This window comes from Podarcis bocagei, assembly GCF_964188305.1.
Source record: "Podarcis bocagei genome assembly, chromosome: 1".
In the NCBI taxonomy this organism is placed as follows: Eukaryota; Metazoa; Chordata; class Lepidosauria; order Squamata; family Lacertidae; genus Podarcis; species Podarcis bocagei.
This window is the reverse complement of record NC_138125.1, coordinates 52,998,664-53,021,628: the sequence shown is the minus strand read 5'-3', so window position 1 is coordinate 53,021,628 and position 22,965 is coordinate 52,998,664. Positions and strand designations below refer to the sequence as shown.

Sequence of the window (22,965 nt, the reverse complement as noted above, 5' to 3'; positions counted from 1 at the left end):
TTGAGTGTCTCCATTTCTGGGGCTTGACGAATCTTGGGATACAAGCCAAGAAATGTAGAGTTGAAGAAGTTCAAGCTGAGCCAGGAAAATGTGAGGTTCCTGCAAGGTTCAGTCACTGAAAGTTAAAAAAGTTGTAAAAGCACGTAACCGAGGCTGTGCTTTTTGCAAACGCTATGCTTTATTCCCAGCTCTATTTCCAGTACTCCACTGATGCAAAGCGAGGCTATCTATAGGTAAATAGGTCATCTTTGCTGCTGCTGTTCTGAAGTGCCATCTCTTTGTCGCCTGTTCTCAGCTAAGCTTACCTGCTGCTATGGTGTTGCAAGCTGCCCAAGTTCTTTTCCATGAGGATCAAGTGAATGACAAACGCAACGAGAAGGTAGTCAGATGGTCCCAGGTCTCTCCAAGTGGTCCATTATATCCCAATTTTCACAGGAAACTTGCTGTAACAGTTGCTCTCCAACTTGTTCTACACTGTTAACGTGTTCAAATCTTACTTAAGGTTCATCCACAACTGCTGGGATAGCCAACATGGTGCCCTCCGGATGTTTTCGGGACTACTGATGGACTTGTACTCTGTCAACATGAGGAAGTCACCACATTGGCTAGCCCTGCACTGGTGCCTGTGGGAAATCCTCATGTGTTTTTTCATTGGCATGATAATGTAGGAGGTCCTTCATTCCTTCTGTTTACTAAAATATCTTGCATTACAGGCTTATCTTTGGGCAGTTGTGACTTGAAAACATTCACCCTACATTATGCACTTATAATAATGCATATTAAAAACAGATGGCCTTAGTCACTGATCACCAGCTTAAAATTTATCACTTGTGCAGAATCCACCATCTATAAAGGCTGCTTCACACATGCTGTGTTTTCTCCATGGAAATAACCTCTGTGTCAGAAAAATAGGTCCCGATGTCCTGTCAACACCAGCATTCTGGCTTTTTGTACCTGTGAAAAATAAGTATTTGTGTCACACTTCACAACTGACAATGCAAATAGGTTTTTTGTTTAATAAAAGGATAACTTCATATGAAGCAGCCCATCAAGAACAAAGGGATATGTGCTTTGTCCAGCCAGCAGAGGGCAGCTTTTCTATACTTCTGCATTGAGCAAAAAAGCCCTCATAATTTCTTTCCAATGAATATCAGGAAACCAACTGACATATCACACACACACACACATGGTCAGTCAGTGGGTGCAAGTGAGATGGTGCTAGGGTTTAACACACATAAATCAAAAGTGTGAAACTGTAAAGTAATGCACAGATATTGACAATGTTGCTAGTGCTTCTCCATGGTGATATGGTACACATACAAGAGATTGTATGTGCAGCTTATTGAAGTTCCTAGCGCGAGCTCACAACAACATCACTTGCATTTATCCTAACCTGGGAAAAGCCGGAAATTTTACATGTCCTGAGCCCACACTCAAGTCTTGTAGTTTACACTGTGCTGTTGGAATCTCTTTCTCTCTTGGGATTCTGTAATGTACCTATAACACTGAGCAGGGTTGGCCTTGAGATGTTGGACTTCAGCTCCCATTATCCTCGACTATTTAGCCATGCTGGCTGGGGCTGATGGGAGTTGGAGTTGAACAACATCTGGAGAGCTAAAGGCTCCCCACCCCTGATACAGTATATAGAGTATTAACTCTGAAAGACAGTGTCCACAATCCAGCATAGAATTAGGATCACAAATCATTTGTTTTTGGTGTTGGGCTGTGGTTGTTTGGAAGATAGAACCAGACAGCATCTGCTTTGCATCTCCCTGATATTTCACGTTAAAAAGATTTCAGGGTGCAAGGCCAGGGTAGGCCTGCGCCCAAGCCCTAAGTGGGTTGCTGCCAGTCAGAGTAAAGAATACTAGAACAGACAGTCTAACACTATTACTTGGTCTAAGGCGGTACTTCTTATTTTATCACCTATAGTAGAATTGGAAATTTCTACTGCACCCTCCCTTTTAAAAAGAAATATGGAGACAAGCTAAGGAATGAAAAGTCAGAAATCTCCTCCCCCTTATCATAAATAGAGAGCTAGAAAACAAAATATAAGTGAACTCTGAATTTCCCTTGCAAGAGTGCTTTTATGTAAAGGAAATCTAATTAAGGCTGAAAAGGATTACTAAATGTTCCTGACTCTTTTCTTCCTGGAGTCTAAACTGTGAAAATCTCTGTGCAGAAGTGCCTGGGGGGGGGACGGCTGGGGCACCACTCTGTACTCAAAGGCAGCCCAAGAAGTGAAGTGAACTTCACATAGCCTAAGCCTCACTCCGCCTCCTAATTTCGGAGATGACAGATGTTGCCTCAAGGCATGTTATTTTAAACACTTCTGTGGCTTCTATATCTTCACAAGTTTGATAGATGAAATCAGATGTTGCAAACTAGCTAAAAATAAATCAGTTACTGAAGAAGCCCTAGGCCTGTCATATGTGTGGGTCTAGTTTCAGTATTCAGTGTATCCCATTTCTTAAGATTCCCTTGGTACACTTCTCAGATCCACACATTATCCTCACCACGAAAGGAAATGTCCGTTCCAGGGCTGGATTAACCATTAGGCTAAATAAGCTGCACATCAGGTCCCCAATGTTTTCCCTGCAATTAACTACGTAAGTGCACTTCTAACTAAACAGTGTAAAGTGATACAGTTTGCAATGCCAAGTTCCTTTAAAATCCTCCGTACTCAGAGCATAGTGGCTACTCTCTTCTCATAGAGAAAAGCATAGAGTATTTTTCCATGGTTTGTATGATTTTTTAAAAGCTGACAGTCCTGCACAGCATAAACAGCAGGCCATATATGATGAAGGGTGGTATACAAATTGCAATCATCATCACCATCTGCCCTGGAAGACCTGATGCAGAGGGCTTTCTGAATCCTAACCCTCTTACGGTCCCCCACCCCAGGAAAAAAATGACAGAGGGGGAAAAAGCATTGAGAAACCACTCATCTCCCTCACAGGTCTTCTGGTGCAGACTGCAGGCGTCACAGCTGCATTTTGTAAACATAAAACCACCACCTGCTCAGAGAAAAATGGCAGGCAACGCAGCATTGTGGGTCAGTTGGCTGCAACATACCCTGGTATTCCCTGCAAGCAAACCTAAGAAGAACCCTCAATCTTAGGATTTATGATTGTGATGCAAGCTGAAAAGTATGTGTCACCACCACCTGGTCCAAACGTCAGAGAAGCAATCCCTTAATGTCAAATAACCTTTTCTGGGGAGAAGCACAGTGTAAATTTTAAGTTTCCCAAGAACATTCATACACATTTCCTCTCACACACATCCATATGGATATGTATCATTATACATAAACCAGCATGCGTAGGCTCCTGTGCATGCACACATCACAGATGCATGCACGCTTGAGGAGAAGCAGAGCCCTGGGCATCATCACCTCCATCTTCTATGAACACCAAGGGGAAAGAATCTACGAAGGGACAGACACGACTGGGAACAGAACAGCCTTCCTTCTTTTACATGTGTTTCCCATTCCTTGTGAAACTTCCTCGGGTAGGCGCTGTGTCTGCTTCACAGGGCCGAGGGAGGCAAGGCTGGGATTAGAGTAAAAGCAGATGAAGAAATCAGACAAATCTGTGTCTACAGAGGTGCAAGGCAGAAAGGAATGTGTGCCTATGTCTGTTGAAATAAATGGGCATAGCTACACTTATAAGGCATGCCTACTCAGAAGTACGCTGCACTGAGTTTTGGTTATAACCACACCATACGTTTACAGTAAATTTATACCACCTTTGGTTTCCCATCCCCCCAAAAAAGTGCTTTACCCATCATAGAGGTGCAATTCCAAGCACTCTTAACAAAACAGCACTTCCCAGAATCCCTTGTGGTAAGTCATAACTGTTTGAAGTGGTATAATAATGCTTTAAATGTATGGTGTGGCTGTGACGTTAGTGGGAATTGCTCTCAAGTAAGCACTTATAGGATTGAAGAGTTACCCTTCTGTTGGATTTAGGCCAAAGTGGAAGGGGCGTGATTGTGTGTGTGTCTAAGTTGATTCCACTTCCCTCTATGGGGAAAGGGATAGGTGACAAATTACCACGATGAGGGGTTAGTCTATGGCAATTTGTGAGCTATCCTTTACTAATGTTAATAGTAGTAGTAGTAGTAGTAGTAAGCCGTTCTGACTGGGTTGCCCCAGCCACTTCGGGCAACGTAATAAAACCTCAAACATTAAAGAACAATAATAACAAAATGAGAACAATAATAAGAAATTCAGTTATGGTCGTCATCTAGTTACACCCCACACTTTCCTAAATGTCTGCACATTCAGAGACACCCATTTGGAGACACCCATTTAAAGATGCAAGAGACATTTGATTCAGTCCACATTTAAAGCCAAATTTATCAATTCCACACTTTTCCAGAACAATATGAAAACCATCCTTTAAAATGTGCACTTATCCAATTTTTGCAATGCAATTCTCCAACCAAACGTTGGATAATGCAATAAATGCATACAGTGGAAGACAATGTGCATAAAAATAAATATATTACTAAAACTATTGTACAAAAATGCATTGTATTAGGAGAAAGTGCTTGCAAAAATATGTACATGAGTCAAAACTGCAGACAAAAATGTGCTTATTAGGATAAAGTTGCACTAAAATGCTGAAGAATCTTTATTAGGATTTTTTTTAATGCAAATTGCTACAGAAATGTGGATAAGTGATTGTAACGTTGGAAAAATGAGAACTGAGAGAACTGAAATGGACAATCCTTCCATTCCTACCCCAGTTAATGATAGCATCTAATGAAATCCAAGGCTCCTGTGTTCTGGCACAGGATGTGCCTGGGGAGGCCAGAAGGTATTTTCAAGGATGGAAGACCTTGAGCAGCAGTAACAAGAGGTTCCCTTAGTAATTCTGCGCCAACCCCACCCCAACCCACAAAAGCATCTGTTGAAGGGTAACAGAGCAAAATGAGATGGGCAATAGACCTGGATAGGAACTTGCAATATTGCCATGGCAACAGGAACACCGTCTGTTGCTCCAGAAGTCTCAGATCCACACAAGAGGCTGAAGGCTCTCTACAGGCCTGAGTGGTGTGTCGTGATCTCTTTAGAGGGAAGGACAAGACAGCTGAGTCCATTCAAGTCACAGCTGTGGGGCCAGGGGTGGAGATGAAGGTCTCTGGGTGTTGTCAGCCCCCTTCCCTCCACATCTGAGGCTGCTGGGGCCCTCTCTGACACATGGTATTGGGGAAACATGGAATCTAAAATGGCCCCATCTGCCCCTCTTGCTTCTCCTGATCTGTTCCCCAAACTTCTGTCTACACCTTTTCTTAGATGGTGAACGAGTCTCGCAACCCTGGCTGCATTCTTTGTGGATTGCCTACCCCATAAATGACACTCCAGCAAGTAAATTACCATAAAATAGCATTTTACAAGCACTGTAAAAGGGGTTGATTACTTGCTCAATCAAGGAATTCATTGTCAATAAACATCCTCTTCAGGGCTTTCTATTGTGTGCCAGCGCAGTCTGTGAGCTGAAGCCAATCACGCGCATTCATTTTTCCAACAATTTTCTTAGAATAAATGTCATCTCACATCCAGGGGCATTTATTAGCCTCCTACCAAGGGAGGAGGAGGGGGAAGATCCCTAAGAAATATTCCACTGACATCTTCTAGGTTTGTGGAGGGGAAGAGGGAGGGTGTGTATTTCATCCGTGTATCTGGGCCCCCACCCTGTGAGTGAGGGCTCTTGCCAGCAATACAGCTGAATGGCCGGATCCCGATTTGGCTGACTGGTTCAGCCTTGCCTGCAGCATCAGCATCTGAAAGGCAGAGGAAGGTCTATCTGGCACAACGCAAGCAAATGATAGCAATAAACAAGTAGAATAAAATAGCACACCTTCCATTACTTCCTGAGTCAACAACACTATGGGGCAGAAGCAGTTGCCAGGACACTATCTTTGGATGTCCCAGAAGCTCTTCCTTCCATAGCTGCCATATGATGCAAGCATGTGCAATGCTTTTTGGGAGCACAGCCCTGCTCTGGGGGCTTGGTGCCCAAAGCTAATGCTTTCTGTTGCTCTTGGAGTGCAAGCTTTTATCCAGATGTGCATGGGGGAGATATATAGCGGGAGGAGGGAGAGATCAGGGGGATTTTTGGAAGTCCCTTTTGTGCTATTTGAATTTTAATACGCTTCTCCCCCCCAGGCTGTAGATGGCTGATTGACCCCAGGACCCAAAAGGAAAGAAAACGCTCAGAATTAATTAAAAAACCTGAATTGGAATTTACTAGGGCTGTACCTCTGGCTTCTGTCTTGGATACTGATACCCGGCAGATGCTGGTAGGTGGAAAAAGATTGCTCAGTCGAATCTAGGGAAGCCACAAATTCTCCTACACCAAGAGATCACATTATGTCCCCTGCCTCCTTTTATGGTTATTGCAGAAAACTGGACCTGCTCAATATGTCAAGGATAGAACCACCATTCCCTGCCTTGGCTTGAATTAATCCCTGTATGGAACAGGGAAGTGCTTGTATAGATCAAGATTGACAAAACAGCCCCTTTCCCTCGGTGAGTATGTGTGGGTGCATGTGTGAAAAGAAGGATGTACAGTACGCAATGCTTGCCCCTTCTTCCAGCATACTAAGGAACCCCATAAGCTATAGATCGGATTCAGTTCACCTCGGATTAGAATGCAGCTCATTCTGAAATGGAGGAGAGAACACCAGTTTGACATTAATAGGCTATACTAGGCAGACAACACAGCAAAATCTATTGTCACAAATGGAACCTGCAACACAGGGTTGCAGTGTGGTGGACTCCCTCCTCACCATTTCAGCCACTCCATTCTGTTCCTCCTTCCTCACTCCAGTTTTCTATCTTCGCCCGCCCCCCTCCAAACCGCCAGTCACTGAATTTGTCCTTTTGCGAAGCTTGGGGTTCCCCAACCCTGACAATAATAACATCTCCCTCTTGGGTGGGGTAGCGCCATTTTGGCATTTTAAGCAGTGGCAGTCACATTTGTACATCAGAAAGAGAGGGAATGATGCTGGAGACTTAAAAGAGTAAAGGAGAAGGTAAAGTTACCTGAAATTTGGCAGAAATCATTATAACCAGTGTGTTAAGTCCTTAAGAACATAGGGCGAGCTATGCTGAATCAAACGAAAGACCCATCTTCTCTAGCATTCTGTTCCTACCGTGATTACCCAGATGTCCAAGAGAAGCCCACATGCAGGATACAAGTGCAACAGCCCTCTCCTGCTCATGTGTTCCTAGTGAAATTCATTCTGTTAGTTTGAGCCCTGTTCTCCAACTTAAGGTCAAATTGAATCCTGATTCTGTCTTCAGCGGCGTTGGCTACTCCTCCCCGTTTGGTGTCATCCTCAAATTTGATGAGCATCCTCTCAATACCTTCATCCATAAAGATGTTGAAGAACAACGGGCCCAGGAGCAACATGACCTACCTCACAAGATTATAGCAAGCATAAATGGGATATGAGCTGGAAAGAATCCACTGCTATTCCTAGCACCGAGAGTCTGTGTGTTGTAACTGTTAGAGTGTTGGACTACCACTTGGGAGACAAGGGTTCAAATTTCCACTCAGCCATGCTGCTCACTGGGTGACCTCAGACCGGTCACTGTCTCTTGGCCTAACCCTACCTCAGCGGATTGTTGTGAGGCTAAAATGGGAAGGGGAGGACCATATACGCCACCTTGAGCTCCTTGGAGAGAAAGGTGGTGTATAAATGCAATAAATAAATAAAAACCTGCCAGCTTGGTACCTTTCAGATGCTTTGGATTACAACTCCCACCCGGCCCAGTCAGCACAGCTTTCCAAAACATTGGGGGGGGGGATACCAGCTTGACAAATGCTGTGGCAACAACAATGAAGTGCTTCTTCCACTTCTTCCAGCCCTAAACTTGGGCCATCTTGGGGAAAAGGTCCTTTCTGCTCCTCTCCCTCCTTTCTGCTATATCCACATGGTAACCAGCCTTCCTCCCTCAACACCCCCCCCCCGCAACTTCCTCCATTTCGGCTCTCTCTTCATCCACACCCACTATTTAACTGTTTAGGTATATAAAAATAAGCGCGCTTGCACACACACACCACTAGACAGTGGCTTTTTATGAAGAAGTGTAATTTGGAAACACTCGCCTTTGAGGTCAGAAAGTAATTGCAGCATTGGGCTTGTATGATCCAAGGCAGAAATTATCCCCAGGCAACCATTAAAACAAGGGAGGATAGCAGACGACATGGAAGGACAAGGGAAAATCAACCCAAGACAAGGGATATCGCCAGGCAGCTTATCAGATCCTTAAATCTCACTACCAGGACCGTGAGCCTCCTGCACAAGGCTCAGGGAACTAACTAAGCTAGCACCCAGGGAAACATTTCTGTTGGCCTCCATTTATGCTGTGGTCTGACCTCACTTACCTTCATTCCCCCACTAGACATTTCCTGTTGCCTTTTAAAAAAATTCTTTAAGTTGTTTCAATCCGTTTCTGATACAGTTTGATGCTGCATTTTAATATCCATGTTGTGTTTAAATTGTTGTAACCTTAGGGTGAAAGGCGGCTAATAAATTGTAATAATAATATTATACATGACACTGAGTTGCCATTACAATTAATCAGAATTTTCTAGATGAAATGAAAGATACCAGTAATAGTACAGTAGTAATACAAATATTCTAGGTGAGTGTGTACACACACACACACACACCCTTTTCTCAAATGATTTCAAGGTGGGATGCATAGTTTTTGTCCCCTCCACAGTGCATCCTCACAACAACCATGTGAGGTGGGCCAGGCTAAGAGATAGTTATGGGTCTAAGATCACCTAGTGAGTTTCATGGTTGAGTTGGAGGATTTGAACCCTGGTCTCTGCCCCTGAGCTACAGCCCTGGTTTGTGTGTGTTTTCTATTTTATTGTATATACTGCCATGTTATATTGTATGAAGATGAAGAAGGAGAAGAAGAGTTTGGATTTGATATCCCGCTTTATCACTACCCGAAGGAGTCTCAAAGCGGCCAACATTCTCCTTTCCCTTCCTCCCCCACAACAAACACTCTGTGAGGTGAGTGGGGCTGAGAGACTTCAGAGAAGTGTGACTAGCCCAAGGTCACCCAGAAGCTGCATGTGGAGGAGCGGAGACACGAACCTGGTTCACCAGATTACGAGTCTATCGCTCTTAACCACTACACCACACTGGCTCTCCATCTCCATCAATGAATTGGTGTTATATAAATGTTTTTATAAACAAAAAAATACTATGAAGTTAAAATACATCTCATGCACTACTGAGCTACGTATATTTCACAAATTCTTTGCCACTACTACTGTGAAAGCCTAACAGACCAAGAACCTAAAGAGAAGCAGTGTGGTGTAGTGGACAGAGCAGGGATAGCCAACATGGATATTTGACCATAATTCTCATCCACTCCACAGTGGTCAGGGTTGATGTAAGCTGCAATCCAAGAGCATCTGGAGGGCACCACTTTGGCTATTCCTGGGTTAGAGAGTTGGACTAGGACTGGGGATTTCTGGGTTCAAATCTCCACTCAGCCATGAAGCTGACCAGATGACCCTCTCGCAGCCTAACCTACCTTATCATCGTTGTTGTGAGGATCAAGTGGGAATGGGAGGGGAGAGCACCACGGCTGCTGTTTTGATCTTCTGAAAGTATGGATTATAAATGAAATAAATAAAACCACCCTATGACTGGGAACGAGTAACCTTTCTGGCTCTGCAGGCTGGTGTGTCATCGTTGGTTTACTTACTGTATGCAGGACAGATGTGGATCACAGTGCAGGATTAGGCAGGATGGAGGTCTCCCAGAAACATCACAGAGATTAAAAAATAAAGAAGTCTTGATGCAACCATTTACTCTCTGTGCTTTGTTTCCAGATCCAAAGTAACAGGTTTTACTTTGAAAAAACAATTTTTAAGCAGAAACGGTTGTGCATTTAGGGTGTGTGTGTGTGTGTGTGTGTGTGTGTGTGTGTATTCTTTCTGTCTACCCATTCCATCTCCAGGCTTTCATTCATTTTGGTATTTCTCCTTATCTAAACACTATTTTGCACATGAAAGGAAGTTATTTTCAGTCTCACTCCAGAATTTGTAACAAGGGCCTTTGCTCTGCGGCCTTCAGTTTTGAATAATCTAGGAGGAGACAGGTTTTAATTTCCTCCCTTTGTGGCACCCCTGGGTCAACCCTTCCCAAAGCCAATGCCACTGGTTCACCAGGAGGGGCATTTTGCCTCCCACTCCCTTTTGAAATCCTCCTTAAAAAGTCATTCAGAACCCTAAACCACAAGTGAGCAATTTAGGTTACAGTCATTGCGGGTCAACTCTTTTGGCCTTTTGCAACCACTTTTCATCCCCAGACCTTGGGATTTTCATATTTATTTTATTTCTTACTAGAAATATCAAAAACCCAAAACCACAATAACCGTTTGGGGAGCTCTTCGCAAAATAAAGATGCAAGTCTGATCAGGGATTACACTTGGCTAAGTACATCCGTTTGCCATATGAACATAGGCAGAGCTCTTCGGATCAAAACCAAGTCCCACATAGTCCAGCATACTCCTTTCCATGGAGGGCCAAACAGGGAAGCTCATGAGCAAGACAGTTGTATACCTGTACAGTGCAAAGTGAACCATGCCTACTCAGAAATAAGTCCTATTGAATCCAATGGGACTTCTTCCCAAAAGTGCAGCTGCATTGATTCCATGCAGTACTTCACAGGCAGTGGTAGACTACTGTTGTTATAATTATTCAGTGTAGTACTGGATTTTGTTCCAGCAGGCATTTTAATTGGCATTTGATTTTAAGAACATAAGAAGAGTCTTCTGGATCACGCCAATTGCATCCTGCTCTCACAGTGGCCAACCTGTTGCCTCTGGGAAGCAGAATTTGAGCGCAGGAGCACTCTCTCCTCCTGTAGTTTCCAGCAACTGGTTTTATAGTTTTGCCTCTCTTTTTTCTTCTACTGTATCTCTGTAAATTGCTTAGAGACTATTGTAGTTAAGCAGTATATAAATTGCTTTAATAAATAGTTAAAAATTTAAAATATAATAGAAATATAAACAAACGTTAATAATAAATATTATCTGTGCAATCATGAACTTGCTGCACTGATATATATCCAATTTAGCATTCCTTGCCTTTCTGGGGCATTGCATTTTGAGATAGCTAAGACATTCCTATCTCTGCACTGGACTAAGCTTAGGAGTAGAATATAAACATGTACTGTTATCTTGCTGCCAGTCCTCAGTCCTGATCAACACACTCTTTAACCGAGGTTCTGAAATTATGAGGTGGTCTTTCTAAAAAGCTAAGCTACATATATAAGCTCTCATATCAGGACCACTGATCTGTGCAAACCAGGCTTAGGGTCCACAAATCCACATGTATCGATCACTTAACTTGGGGAGGGGAAAACAGAGGGGAACATCGTGACAAGGTTCAAAGCTGCCACATCAACTGTACATGCCTGGAGGAGAAAAATTGCTCTGATGGATGGAATTTCCAACCAAGCGCTTCAGCTGGAACATCTCCTGGCTGTTAAAGTTTGTTTAAAGTAGGCAAGTCATAAGCTGCAGAGATTGCTAACACGCTCTCTCCCAGCAGCTATTCTCTGCTGCCATGAATCTTTGAAAAGGGCCTCCAGGGTACTGTCATGTTTCTGACCTCAAAAAAATAAAAAAGGTCATAATGTTTTATTCCTTACGATATCTTTGCTTTGTGAAGACGTGGTCTCAATAACTACTATTATTCACTTGGGAGAAATTGAGAACAGGGTAAACCTTTTCTTCCTTTCCTGTAGGTTTAATCCACTCTGTCCATCCCAGCACGCGGAAAATGTTCTGTCTGATCCTTTGCTGATCTGCACAGTGTTTCTGACCATGTGTGTGATTGACACACACTGACTTTGGCTGTGCCAATGTTTCACTTTGGCCACACCCTCCATAGGCACATGTCCTTCAGAAGTGCTGGCTTTAGGGCCACATCTGCAAGTATGAAGCTTCCTTACAGTGTCCCTCCCCCTTAAAGTAATATAGGATATTTTACATGATCTGCTGTCAGCAAGTGTTCAAGGTTTGAGCTATCATACGCTTTACCTTGCTTCATTCTTTTAAGCCAGATGTCAAAAGGCAAGGCGTTCCAAACTGTAGGTGCTGCCATGCTAAAAGACTGATTTCTTTTTAACGAAGGATGGGAAAGATTTGTGGATTATTTGAAAAATATTGTAAACAACTAAGTTCATTAGCAGGATTAATGTAAAACAAGCAGCTGAATATATTTATTAAGGAAAACATAGGGAACAATTAATAAATGGAATTAAGTGGCAGATGCAGTAATGAAAATTAAAACATAAGAAACCACAGGAGGGGAAAGGAAGTCAAATTATGCATTTTTTATTGGAAAATGAAATTAATTTGTGCGATTGTAATTTTTAAAAAAAAAAACCTGAAAAATAAAATATTTTTAAAAGGGCGGGGGGGGGGGAGAGATTGATTTCTTACAAATGCAGAACAGATATTATTGCAGAACATGTATTCTGTAGCACATGTAACAGTGCCAGTTCCACAGAGCTAAGCAGTCAATATGGGGCAATGCAATCTCACAGATAAACTAGTCCTAAATTGTTAAGGGCTTTATTTACTAATAGTAATACCTTGCCACGCCTGGTAGAAAACTGGAAACCAGTGTAGATTTCCAAGAACAGGTGTTATATGCTGACAATGCCTCACTCCTGCCAGCAACCATGCTGCAGAATTCTTCACTAATTGCAGCTTCTGGAACAAGCGTTGGGGAAGCCTCACATAGTGTGCATTGCAGTAATCCAGTCTTGACGTAACCACAATGCTTAGCATGCATTCTTACATGGGAACCATGTAAAAACTTCCACTTGCGCCTAGCAACAATGCAGCAAGCTAATTCAACATGATCAACTTGCTACCTCAAAACAGCATTTGCTACGGTTTTATGTAAGGCACCTAGCACCAACCTCACAGTGGCACTTTATAACTGCTCCTTACAAACAAACAAACAAAAGTCCGATCCAATATGAAACTACCTCAATTTGCTTTGATTTAGAAAACATAGCTTGAACTCCAGCGCGTAGCAATGGGTTTTGGTTGAGCCAAGAGAGTCCTGCGACCTGATTGGCTAGATGGATTTCTAGAGGGAGCAGATGCTTGCCAAAGCCGACCGAAAGGGACAATGATGAGGGCTTGCTGTAATAGTGACATTTCAAGTATGCCTGTAAAACCAGTTGCTATGGAGATGCCTATTAGAGCCTGAACTGAGCTGCACCTCCTCTCAAGTTGTGAATCAGGTTTCATGCTATTTATTTTTTTTAAAAAAAACTACACACACACAGCCCTAACAAGCAATACGAAAGAGGAAAGGCCATGCTACAAATCCCATTGCACACCCCACTGCTGAGTGAGTCATATACACTTCAAGCTATTAACCAGCCCACCTGACGTCAAAACTCTGCATCAGAGGAAAGACCAAATGGAAATGTCAACATATCTGAATGGCAAGGCCAGGAGGTAAAAAAAACCTTTTTCTCGGCTCCCTTCTGTGAAGTGAGAAAAGAAGATTAAAATTCAGCCAGTGCAATACACAGAAATGAAAATCTGATTAAACCGTCCTACCCCTGTTACTCCTAAGCAGATGTTCTAAACGCAGAAATTGAGCCCGTGTCATTCGGGCTCCCCCAAATGTGAGGAGGAAGACACCAGTGTGTGGGGGTTGGGGGTGGGGGAGAGGAACGATGAAAAAACAGAACAAAAAACCCATAAGCTAAAGCTTCTGAAGAACATCAGAGGTGAATAAAAAAGAAAGAAAGAAAGAAAGAAAGAAAGAAAGAAAGAAAGAAAGAAAGAAAGAAAGAACGAACATCAGAGATGGAGAGTTCATTAAGTCCAATGCATTTGGAGTGAACAACACTCTGTGTGAAGAGCAATTTGGAGGTTTCTTCGACTGCTTCAGATGTGGCAGCAGAAATCAAAATCCTGAGAATCATAGCCTGAAGCTTTCACAGAGCTAAACTAAACATGATAGTGGCAGATCCACAGGTTGGAAGCACAGTTGCATAGAACAGGGGTGGGTGGGGAACCAGGGGCCCTTGGGATGCTGTAGGCCTCAATTCCCATCAGCTCCAGTCAGCATGGCCAACAGACATGGATAGTGGGAGCTGGAGTACAGTATTTGGAGGACCACAGTTTCCTCACCCCTAGCATAGAAAGAGGGTCTGGGTGCACCCCTCCCTTTTAGCTCTGAGGTGGTGGTGCGTAATGTGTGTATAGGAGTGCTCTGCCCATATAGGAAGAGTAAGTGAGGATGAAAAAGGAAAAAGAGAGAGCATTCTTTATTATTGAAAGCACTGTAATTCTCCCAAAGCCCTCCCCTCCCCAGAACAACTTTAACAAAGTGATCCTATGAAATCTCTCTTTAACACTTCACCCCCTTATCACAGAGTAAGCACAAGCTTTGTTCTGATGAGTTGTGGCGGCTCTGGCATGCTGCCGCAGACATTACATTTGGGGGTTTCTGTTTGAAAGATGATTTTCTAATGAGGGTTTCCTCCACTTCGTCTATGTTTTCCCCAAGTTAAAGTCTGTAATTACCTACCATGGGGTGAGGCTGCCAGGGACTAAAACAATGTTATTTGAACTGGGAGGAGGAGGATGAAACATGACTGGTTTGCTGCTTTTTATTTATGCTGTGGAGGCGTTCAACCTCTTTTTACAAATTTACTCTCCAAAGAAGTGATAGAGCTATTTTTATCAGGCCATCTAAGGACAGCTATGAAAGAATACGGTCTGCTTAGAACAGCACACAACTTCTCTGTTCATGTGCAAAGTTTAGCCTGTGTAGATGCCATCATTTCCCTCCATAGAAAAGTTCTTTGTCAAGGACCGGAGTCCTCCATCACATCATTTCAACACCAGGATTCCTTGGGGAAGATCACAATAGATTTATTGGCTTAAAATGGTGCTTTGGGGGTTTTGTGGCAGGAATGGGCAGTCTGTGACCCTCCAGTTGTTGTGAGACTCCCCATCAGTGCCAGCTGTCATAAACAATGTTTAGAAGAATGAAGAGAATTGTAGGTTGGATAAACACTACACATTTAAAACACATTAATTTCCCCCAAATAATCTCATCACCCTTTCATTGGTGACATATGAAAGGTCTGCCATTCCTGTCTTCATCAGCACTTCCTTCAATGCAAAGGCCAGATTGAAAATCCTACCTGTTCCCTCTGGGAGTGTAGAGATACTACGGTAATTCTCCATCACTATATGGTCTTTTAAAAAAGAGACATGATAGAACTGTGTAATATTTGGAAGAGGGAATCAGATGCTGAATAAGGGCAACTGAGATCATAGAGAGAATGGCTTGTATCCAACAAAGTGATCCCATACGCACAAGGACTTCCAGTAGTGCAATGGCGCTTCTCCATTCCTCTCCTCTCCCTGGATGCCTTGTGCTGCCCCCCATCTGCTCTGGAGGGTTAGGAGACCCTGAGGACAGATTTTGGGGAAAGAGAGGGAGGGCAAGTTCTGCTGCACAAGCAAAAGTCCTTGCATGAGCAAGGCAACTTTGCTGAATCATACAACTCATGCTAGAATCTAACAACAGGCTACATTAAGAAGCACCCAAAAATTCTATTTAAAAAGATACACAATTTTTGGTGATTTGGGGGGTGGGGCTATTAGTTCCAACATCTGGCATGCAGCTGGAAAGACTATCTTATGCAAAGCCTGGCTACCTTCCTCATCCTAGAGTGTTGTTTTCGAGGGTGGGGCGGGCGAAGCTTTTTATTGTAGTTAGTAACATGCTGGTATGTTTCTTTGTAGCATCCTTTTGGAATTAAAACATCATGGCAATTAAAAAAAATCAAACTATATTAACATTTTTCAAAAAGCCAGACCATTAATTTAACTGGAAACCTGAAAATACCTTCTGTTGCTGAGTTCCAACTTGGACCCAATATGTACAAGAAATTATGCCTCTGGTTTGGTTCCAATTTACACAAGCTTTCTGGGTCTTTTCTCCATTTTTGTTACAGTTCAGTTCCCTGGCCCAAAGAAATCATGGAAAATCCTGGTCTCAAAAGTATATTTTCTTCCTAAGGACCACAGAAAAGTTAAAAATTACTTTATGAAATGTTTTTAAGTTCTTTTAAAAAAGGCACACACTAAATACAAATACATATAGGCTGCACTCCTATACACACTTAGCAGAGAGTGAGTTCCATCGAATTCACTTGGGACTTACTTCTGGATAGACACGTATAGGATTAGTTTCTGAAGACTGTAAATTTTTGTATGTGATGGGTGGGGGAGTAGATGTCTTATGAACACAGCTGCGAAAGGAAAAGCTCACAATCTGAAGGGATGGTCAACAGAAAATATGAAGCAAGTCCTGCTGAGTTTTACATTTAAAACAAGAAAATGATAATTCAGATATCTTTCCTTTTAGGGTGCGGTCTTCTCGTTGAGTCTGTCTGCTGAAGGGCTTGTTATGGGTGCTGAAATCTCAGCTTATTCTACCATCCTGGTGCAATGGAGACTTTGGAGTCAAGGTGAGGGGGAGATACCCAAAATGGAAGCTGCAAGAGTTTGGATTTGATATCCCGCCTTTCACTCCCCTTCAGGAGTCTCAAAGCGGCTAACAATCTCCTTTCCCTTCCTCCCCCACAACAAACACTCTGTGTGGTGAGTGGGGCTGAGAGACTTCACAGAAGTGTGACTGGCCCAAGGTCACCCAGCAGCTGCATGTGGAGGAGCGGAGACGCGAACCTGGTTCACCAGATTACGAGACTACCGCTCTTAACCACTACACCACACTAGCTCCTGCAGGGATGCTTGAGTGACTGAAAATGCTGAGGTGTCATTTTGCATGTGTGTTGATGCAGGGATGTATCCATGTTGACCCAAGTTCATTGGCACTTTCCATGTGTGAGCTAACATTGTGGGTATTGTTGCCAGCAGAGTAGGTGATTGGTGCCTACTGGTAGGGTTTTAATAATAATAATAATAATAATAATAATAATAATAATAATAATAATAAAAAATTATTTATACCCCGCCCTTCCTGCTTCAGAAACCCGGGCTCAGGGTAGCTAACAACAAATTTAAAACACTTAATTGATGCAACAAAAAATAGCATAAAATACAGTATAAAACGTGAATAACAATAAATTCAAAATTCAAAAATCAATTTAGGGGGAAAATCCATTCAATAAACATTAGATGATCACCAGGGCTAGCTGGCTAAATTAGTCCTATTTGGGCCAGTGAGGAGACCAGGGGAGAATTAGCTGTGGGATCCCAGAGCAGGTAATCTTAATAAAAAGTGGAAAGGGAGGGAAGGAAAGGGAATAAAAGATCATGCTAAGTTCAAATTGAAAGCCAGGTGGAATAGTTCTGTCTTACAGGCCCAGCAGAAGGAAGTTAAATCCTGCAGGGCCCTGGTCTCTTGGGAGAGAGCATTCCACCAGGTCGGAGCCATCACTTAGAAAGCCCTGGCCCTGGTGGAGGATAATCTGACTTCCTTAGGGCCTGGGACCTCAAGACATGCTAGGGGTGTATCTGTCATCTTCAATCCATAAATTTTGTACTTTCCTCCTCCCATCATGGGCTGAGCATATATACAGAATATAGTAGGGAGGAGATGCCCATCTAGCTGGTGGATAGGATTCCTCTGCTGCTCTTTGCTGCTCTGATCTGGAGTGATATCAAAGACCAAAACAGATAGAAACTTTACATAGACTCCCGGCTCGTGATTTCCCTTTTGTTTCCGGCATAGCCTGAGGTTGCTCATTAAGCCTCAGCATTGATGGGACGCATCTACAGACAGAGCTGTAATTTATATTTATATTTTCTCGCTCTCTTGTTCCCCGCAAGCTAGCTTAGAGGCCTGAGCAGCACAGAAACAAAAAAGGATTTACATGTTCTCCCTTGCACATGCATGCCTCTGCTGAAAACACACAGTCCACACAGAATGCTCTCTGCACTTGAACCACAATCCAATCATTAGTTCAGATTAAAAACGCAAACTGAAACAGGGATACCTCGGGTTACAGACGCTTCAGGTTACAGACTCCACTAACCCAGAAATAGTACCTCGGGTTAAGAACTTTGCTTCAGGATGAGAACAGAAATCGTGTGGCAGTGGCGAGAGGCCCCATTAGCTAAAGTGGTACCTCAGGTTAAGAACAGTTTCAGGTTAAGAACAGAATGAATTAAGTTCTTAACGCGAGGTACCACTGTATATATATTTTGCAATGAAAAAATAACTAAGTGAACTCCCTAGCTTTTAAGTGTTCCTCTACTAGTGATAACAGGCTTGTGTCACCTTAAAGACTAACTAATTTATTATGGCATAAGCTTTTGTACGATGCCTCATTTCACTGCTCTTTTGGCTCTCTTGGGTATGGTAACAGGTGTTTTTTATAACTGGCAAATGTACAGAACGAATAAGGAAGCAGGAAATAGAAAGCAGTTGAATCCGGCTCCAACTAAGGGATTTTTTTTTTAAACTGGCATTTGGAAGACAATAGTAAGCATGCAGTCTTCTTGTATGTGGAATGACTGAGGATAACACCCTAGCATGAGGCCCCCAGAATGTGGCCCTCAACCTAGAAAAGGTTCCCCTCCTGTGGTCTACTGACTGGCAAGATCTTTACAGGATTTCAGACAAGTTTTTTCCCTTAGCTCTCCTTGAAGATGTTGGTGCTCAAAGCCAGAACCTTCCGCATTCAAAGTATGTGCTCTGCTACTGACGTACAGACCTTGCCCAATGCCTCAGCCTTCGTCACACATAGGCTAACTACAAGACTGCGGTCCATGCTGTACACTGTTTGACTCCTTTGCAATGAAATGAAAGCCCTTACAGCAGGCAAGGCTACTTTACTGTGTTACAGAAAGCTGAGCTTTCCCCAAAAGATTATTTTAAGAGGTTTTCTAGATGTCTATCTGAAAGAGGATGAGATTGGCCAAGGATCTATAATCCCATTTATATGAAGCCCTGTAATCTTCCTGAAAGTCTAAAATGGCACTTGAATCTTTAATTACAGAGTGATTAGATGGACTACAGGAAACAGGCCCACCTGCATTGACAGAGTAAATGGCAGCATGAAGGGAATCAACAGACAAATTTCTTTGCTTGCTTTCAACTTACAAAATGTGGGTTTCCTAAATCAACATATTCTCTATCTCTTCTCACTAAGCATACCCGGATGACTACTAACATCAGGGAGAAGACTAGGTCAGAAGACCAGGCTTGCCAAAGAAATCACTTGCATTTTCATAACTGTACCTGAATTTCTCAGAAGACATTTTTCTGAGAAAACAGCTGAGATTTTTCTTTCTCTGCAGAAAAAGGCCACCTTGTAGAATTTTTCCAACATTTCTTTTGTGGCAGCTGCCATTCCAACTCCACAACCCCAATCTCCCAGAATGATGCTAAGTCTCAGGCATTATGGAAGACACAAAAATAGTGCTCAGGCTGCCAGTGCATTTGCTGCTGTTGCCACTTGAAGAGGCAGGTCTCCCCACTAAAGAAGAGAGAAAGAAGCTGCATTTCTGCTAATGGTGAGCCTTAACACTGAAAACAACCTGGGACCATTCCTCCTCCTTACCCTGGAGAAATGCAGTGAAATGGTCCTCCCAGTTTCTCCGACCACAAACAGGGTAGATAATTTCAAAAGGCCATTTCCGCACAGCAGTATCATAAGCTGGCTCTTTATTGAAAATTGGCTCTCTTTAATTAAGTTATCTGACTTCTAAGAGTCATCTTTTTAAATAATGATAGTCAAGAATATTTTGTGAATTCAGCAGTTAATACAATTTTCTTTGAGATATGAGGAAATTGATGGGAGATATTACGCCTCAGGAAATGGTGTGATTCAATTGAAGACTTTCTTCTTTCTGGTAGTAGATAGGTAGCCGTGTTGGTCTGCCATAGTCAAAATAAAAAAATTCCTTCCAGTAGCACCTTAAAGACCAACTAAGTTAGTTCTTGGTATGAGCTTTCGTGTGCATGTATCTGAAGAAGTGTGCATGCACACGAAAGCTCATACCAAGAACTAACTTAGTTGGTCTTTAAGGTGCTACTGGAAGGAATTTTTTTATTTCTTCTTTCTGTGTCACCAATATACTAAATATTCTGGAAGATTGATCTCTTACGAGAGAGCTGGGGCATGCATTACACTGGCCATGGGCAGCTCATCCTGCTTTGCCACCTGAGGCAAAATGAGAATATGCTCCCCACTTCTGCCACCGGTGGAATGCCCCCACACTGGTCAAAACCCAGCAAGAGAGGGGCATTCCACAGGGTATGGAAGAAGGGCGGTAACACCATGAACCGAAACACCTCCCTCTCTCTGAAATTCAACAGAAGGGAGGCATTCCACCAGTGGCAGAAGCAATGAGGCAGGCAGGGCTAGGTCTCTTGAACTTCCACCGCCTGAGTCGGCTGCCTCGCCTTGCCTCATGGGTGTACCAGTTCTGGCTATGGAGGAACCGGAGATAAACATCTGTGATCTGTTTCATACAATGAGACTTATCACTCAATAGCAACATTGGCTATTTCAAGCATGAAACTGTCCCAGAGACTGCCCTATAAAAAAAAACACACGTGTCTCAATGGGACAATCTTTTACATCCATTTGCTGGGCTTCTTGGTTCCCCAAAGAAGAAACTGTCTGCCTCTGGATGATGACAATGGGAAGAGCTGGGAAGTGTGTGCCTCAAACAGCTGTTTGCAAAACTCAGGAAAATCTCAAAAATCAGCATAATTGCTGTGCAATCAACACTGCAGCTATGACTGGGCTGCTTCATAGCTGATTGTGTTTCCACGGGATATTTGATGGGATCCATCCCTTGTGCCAAGGGTCGCCTTTTGGGGACCATTTTGAATTCTGAGAGTGCTGTGGGCACAAATCACAAAATGGCTGCCATGGGGGTGAGGGCTTCCATTGAGGGCATGGGAGAAAGTCACGGTGAAGCTTTTGCCATGACTATATTTCCATAGTAGGAAAGGCTTAACCTGTTGAATTCCTGCTTGCCATGCAACTGCTTAAGGCACACAAGACGTGTCCCCCCTGTCCCAATACCAACTCTAAACCAAAGCTTAGGCTGCCATTCTGTACCCACTTTCCTGGGAGTAAGCCCCGTTAAACACGAAGGCTTACTTCTGGGTAGACATATATAACATTGTACAGTGTAAATTCTGAGCGCGTGCCCGGTCTTTACCTCCTGCACACCCAGAGTCCTGCTTGGGCCCCTTTGCAAAGGGCAGAGAGAGCGCGGGGGGCGGGGGGTCCCCAGCTCAACCCCACAGCAGACAATGCAGGCAAACGGTCTAACTCAGTCTAAGCAAGGAAGCTTCCTACGCTCTCGGCCAGGGGAAATGTCAACTCGGCTACGAAGCGCGCTGGAAGCTGGCATCTTCCCCGGAGGGAGAGCAGCCGCTAGCCTTGGTCAGCCCGCACCGTCGACGCTGCCATGACGATCTCTCCCGCCTGTTGCTGCCCAGAAGCGGCTGCTCGTCCCTTACCCTACTTACGGTAAGGCGCGTCCCGAAGCGGAGCGCTGCCGCGCGACTCGCTCTGAGCAACCGGCTCCAAGCTCCTCCCTCGAGCTCCCATTGGGCAGGGGCGGCAGTGGGCGCGGCTTCGGGAGACTCCTGCCTTGCCTCGGCCGGGCGTTCAATATTCATGAGGGAGGAAGGGGGCGTGTCCAGGGAGGCCGGGCAGAGGCGTCTGAGCCTGGGGATGGTGCGCGGAGTGTGACTGTGACAGCTGGGCAGGGATCCCGGAGGAGGCGAAGGCGCCCCTCCTTCCGTCCCCACAGGAGGCTGCCTCAGCCCTTGCACGATCCTTCCCTCCCTCCGCGCGCACCCCGCTCCCTCTCAGCCCGGATCCTGCACATCTTCCTCTCCTCTCCCTCCCACCCCCTCCCAGAGTGGCCCCCATCAGCCCCACCCCTCTGAGCCCCATTGTCTTTCCCCTCCCCACTCGCTCGCCCCCCCCGGGAAAAAGGACCCCCCCCGTCCCCTGCTTCCCTCTTTCCCTCCCCATGGATTACAGGCTCCCCTCGAGGGAAGACGTAGGCATGGCCCTTCTCTGCCCAGCGCCTTGGGATCTGCCGCTCAGGGTTGCTGCTCTGGAGTGAACCGCCGGGCGATCCTTAAGGGAAGGTCCCGCAGCGCTGGAGGGGAAGGAAGCGGCTTCCTTGCTCCCCACACCCGACGGCTCCTCCGGCTCGGCTCGCCTCCGCTACCATGGACAGTATCCTAGAGCCCTTCCCTTCGGAGCGCCTCTTCCCCGGAGGAGCCTCCAGCTTCTTGGATCTGGGCGATTTAAACGAAGCGGATTTTCTCAGCAATGTGGTAAGAGCGGAGCGGCGGCTGGACGGCGTTTGAGGTTGCTGGGTGCGGGCCAGAGAGAGAGAGAGAGAGACGGGGGGTTGGTGGTTGTAGGTTTGTAAAGCGGCTTTCCTTGCCCGAAGGTCTGAGGGCCTCTCGGTGGTCTCTTCTGGACCCTGGGGGGAAGGGAAGGGTTCGTAGGTGAGCAGGAGGAGGTAGGCTGGGGGCAAGTCGGAAGGAGCCTTAGCTGTGTCCCGGGACGCCCCTGGCTTGCCTGCAGCCGGCTGCCCCTTGTTGTGAACTACTACCGCGATTTTAATATGCCAGTCCGGATATGATCAGCAACACGTGTCACATGCACATTCACACGAGCGTTTCGTCCCCTGTAAATGTAAGCAGCCGTTCCACCCCGTTCCTTGCCGGCACGGTTCAAAAAGCGCCCGTTGATTCGCGAAGGCGTGATGCACATCACTTGATTTCGCAACGCTTGGTGACTAGCAAAGGGTCTCTATTAAAATGCAGTGTCTGGCATAAGATGAAAACGTTACCTCTGGTCTTTGATTTGTGATGTCTATTTCATGCAACAGCGAGGGACCCCTTGCCC

The 22,965-nt window shown here is 44.5% G+C and overlaps 1 protein-coding gene and 3 long non-coding RNA genes across 7 annotated transcripts in view; 2 read left to right on the top strand and 2 right to left on the bottom strand.

Moving 5' to 3' along the window:
• Positions 1-159: 159 nt before the first annotated feature.
• LOC308571780 lies at positions 160-9,836 on the bottom strand. Of its 2 annotated transcripts, none has more exons than XR_014001589.1 (2): positions 9,749-9,836; positions 160-954 (listed from the first exon to the last, which is right to left on the bottom strand). It is a non-coding gene; the product is annotated as an uncharacterized lncRNA (long non-coding RNA). The 2 variants fall into 2 exon arrangements; XR_014001590.1 differs by lacking the exon at positions 9,749-9,836 and adding an exon at positions 7,055-7,289.
• LOC308571670 lies at positions 4,756-9,826 on the top strand. 2 transcript variants are annotated; one of them, XR_014001573.1, is made up of 4 exons: positions 4,756-5,374; positions 6,176-6,309; positions 6,412-6,538; positions 9,721-9,826. It is a non-coding gene; the product is annotated as an uncharacterized lncRNA (long non-coding RNA). The 2 variants fall into 2 exon arrangements; XR_014001574.1 differs by lacking the exon at positions 9,721-9,826 and adding an exon at positions 7,287-7,427.
• A 3,622-nt stretch (positions 9,837-13,458) lies between the features above and the next one.
• On the bottom strand, positions 13,459-21,554 carry LOC308571589. 2 transcript variants are annotated; one of them, XR_014001541.1, is made up of 3 exons: positions 21,248-21,554; positions 15,948-16,116; positions 13,459-13,560 (listed from the first exon to the last, which is right to left on the bottom strand). It is a non-coding gene; the product is annotated as an uncharacterized lncRNA (long non-coding RNA). The 2 variants fall into 2 exon arrangements; XR_014001542.1 differs by lacking the exon at positions 13,459-13,560 and adding an exon at positions 13,865-15,848.
• Positions 21,555-21,750: 196 nt separating this feature from the next.
• Positions 21,751-22,965, top strand: part of CREB3L1 (cAMP responsive element binding protein 3 like 1) — an 86,663-nt gene continuing 85,448 nt past the window's right edge. The window contains exon 1 of the mRNA XM_081165308.1: positions 21,751-22,385. Within this exon, the coding sequence (XP_081021434.1) occupies positions 22,278-22,385 (108 nt within the window). The 5' untranslated portion in view covers positions 21,751-22,277. The remainder of the gene's footprint in view (positions 22,386-22,965) is intronic.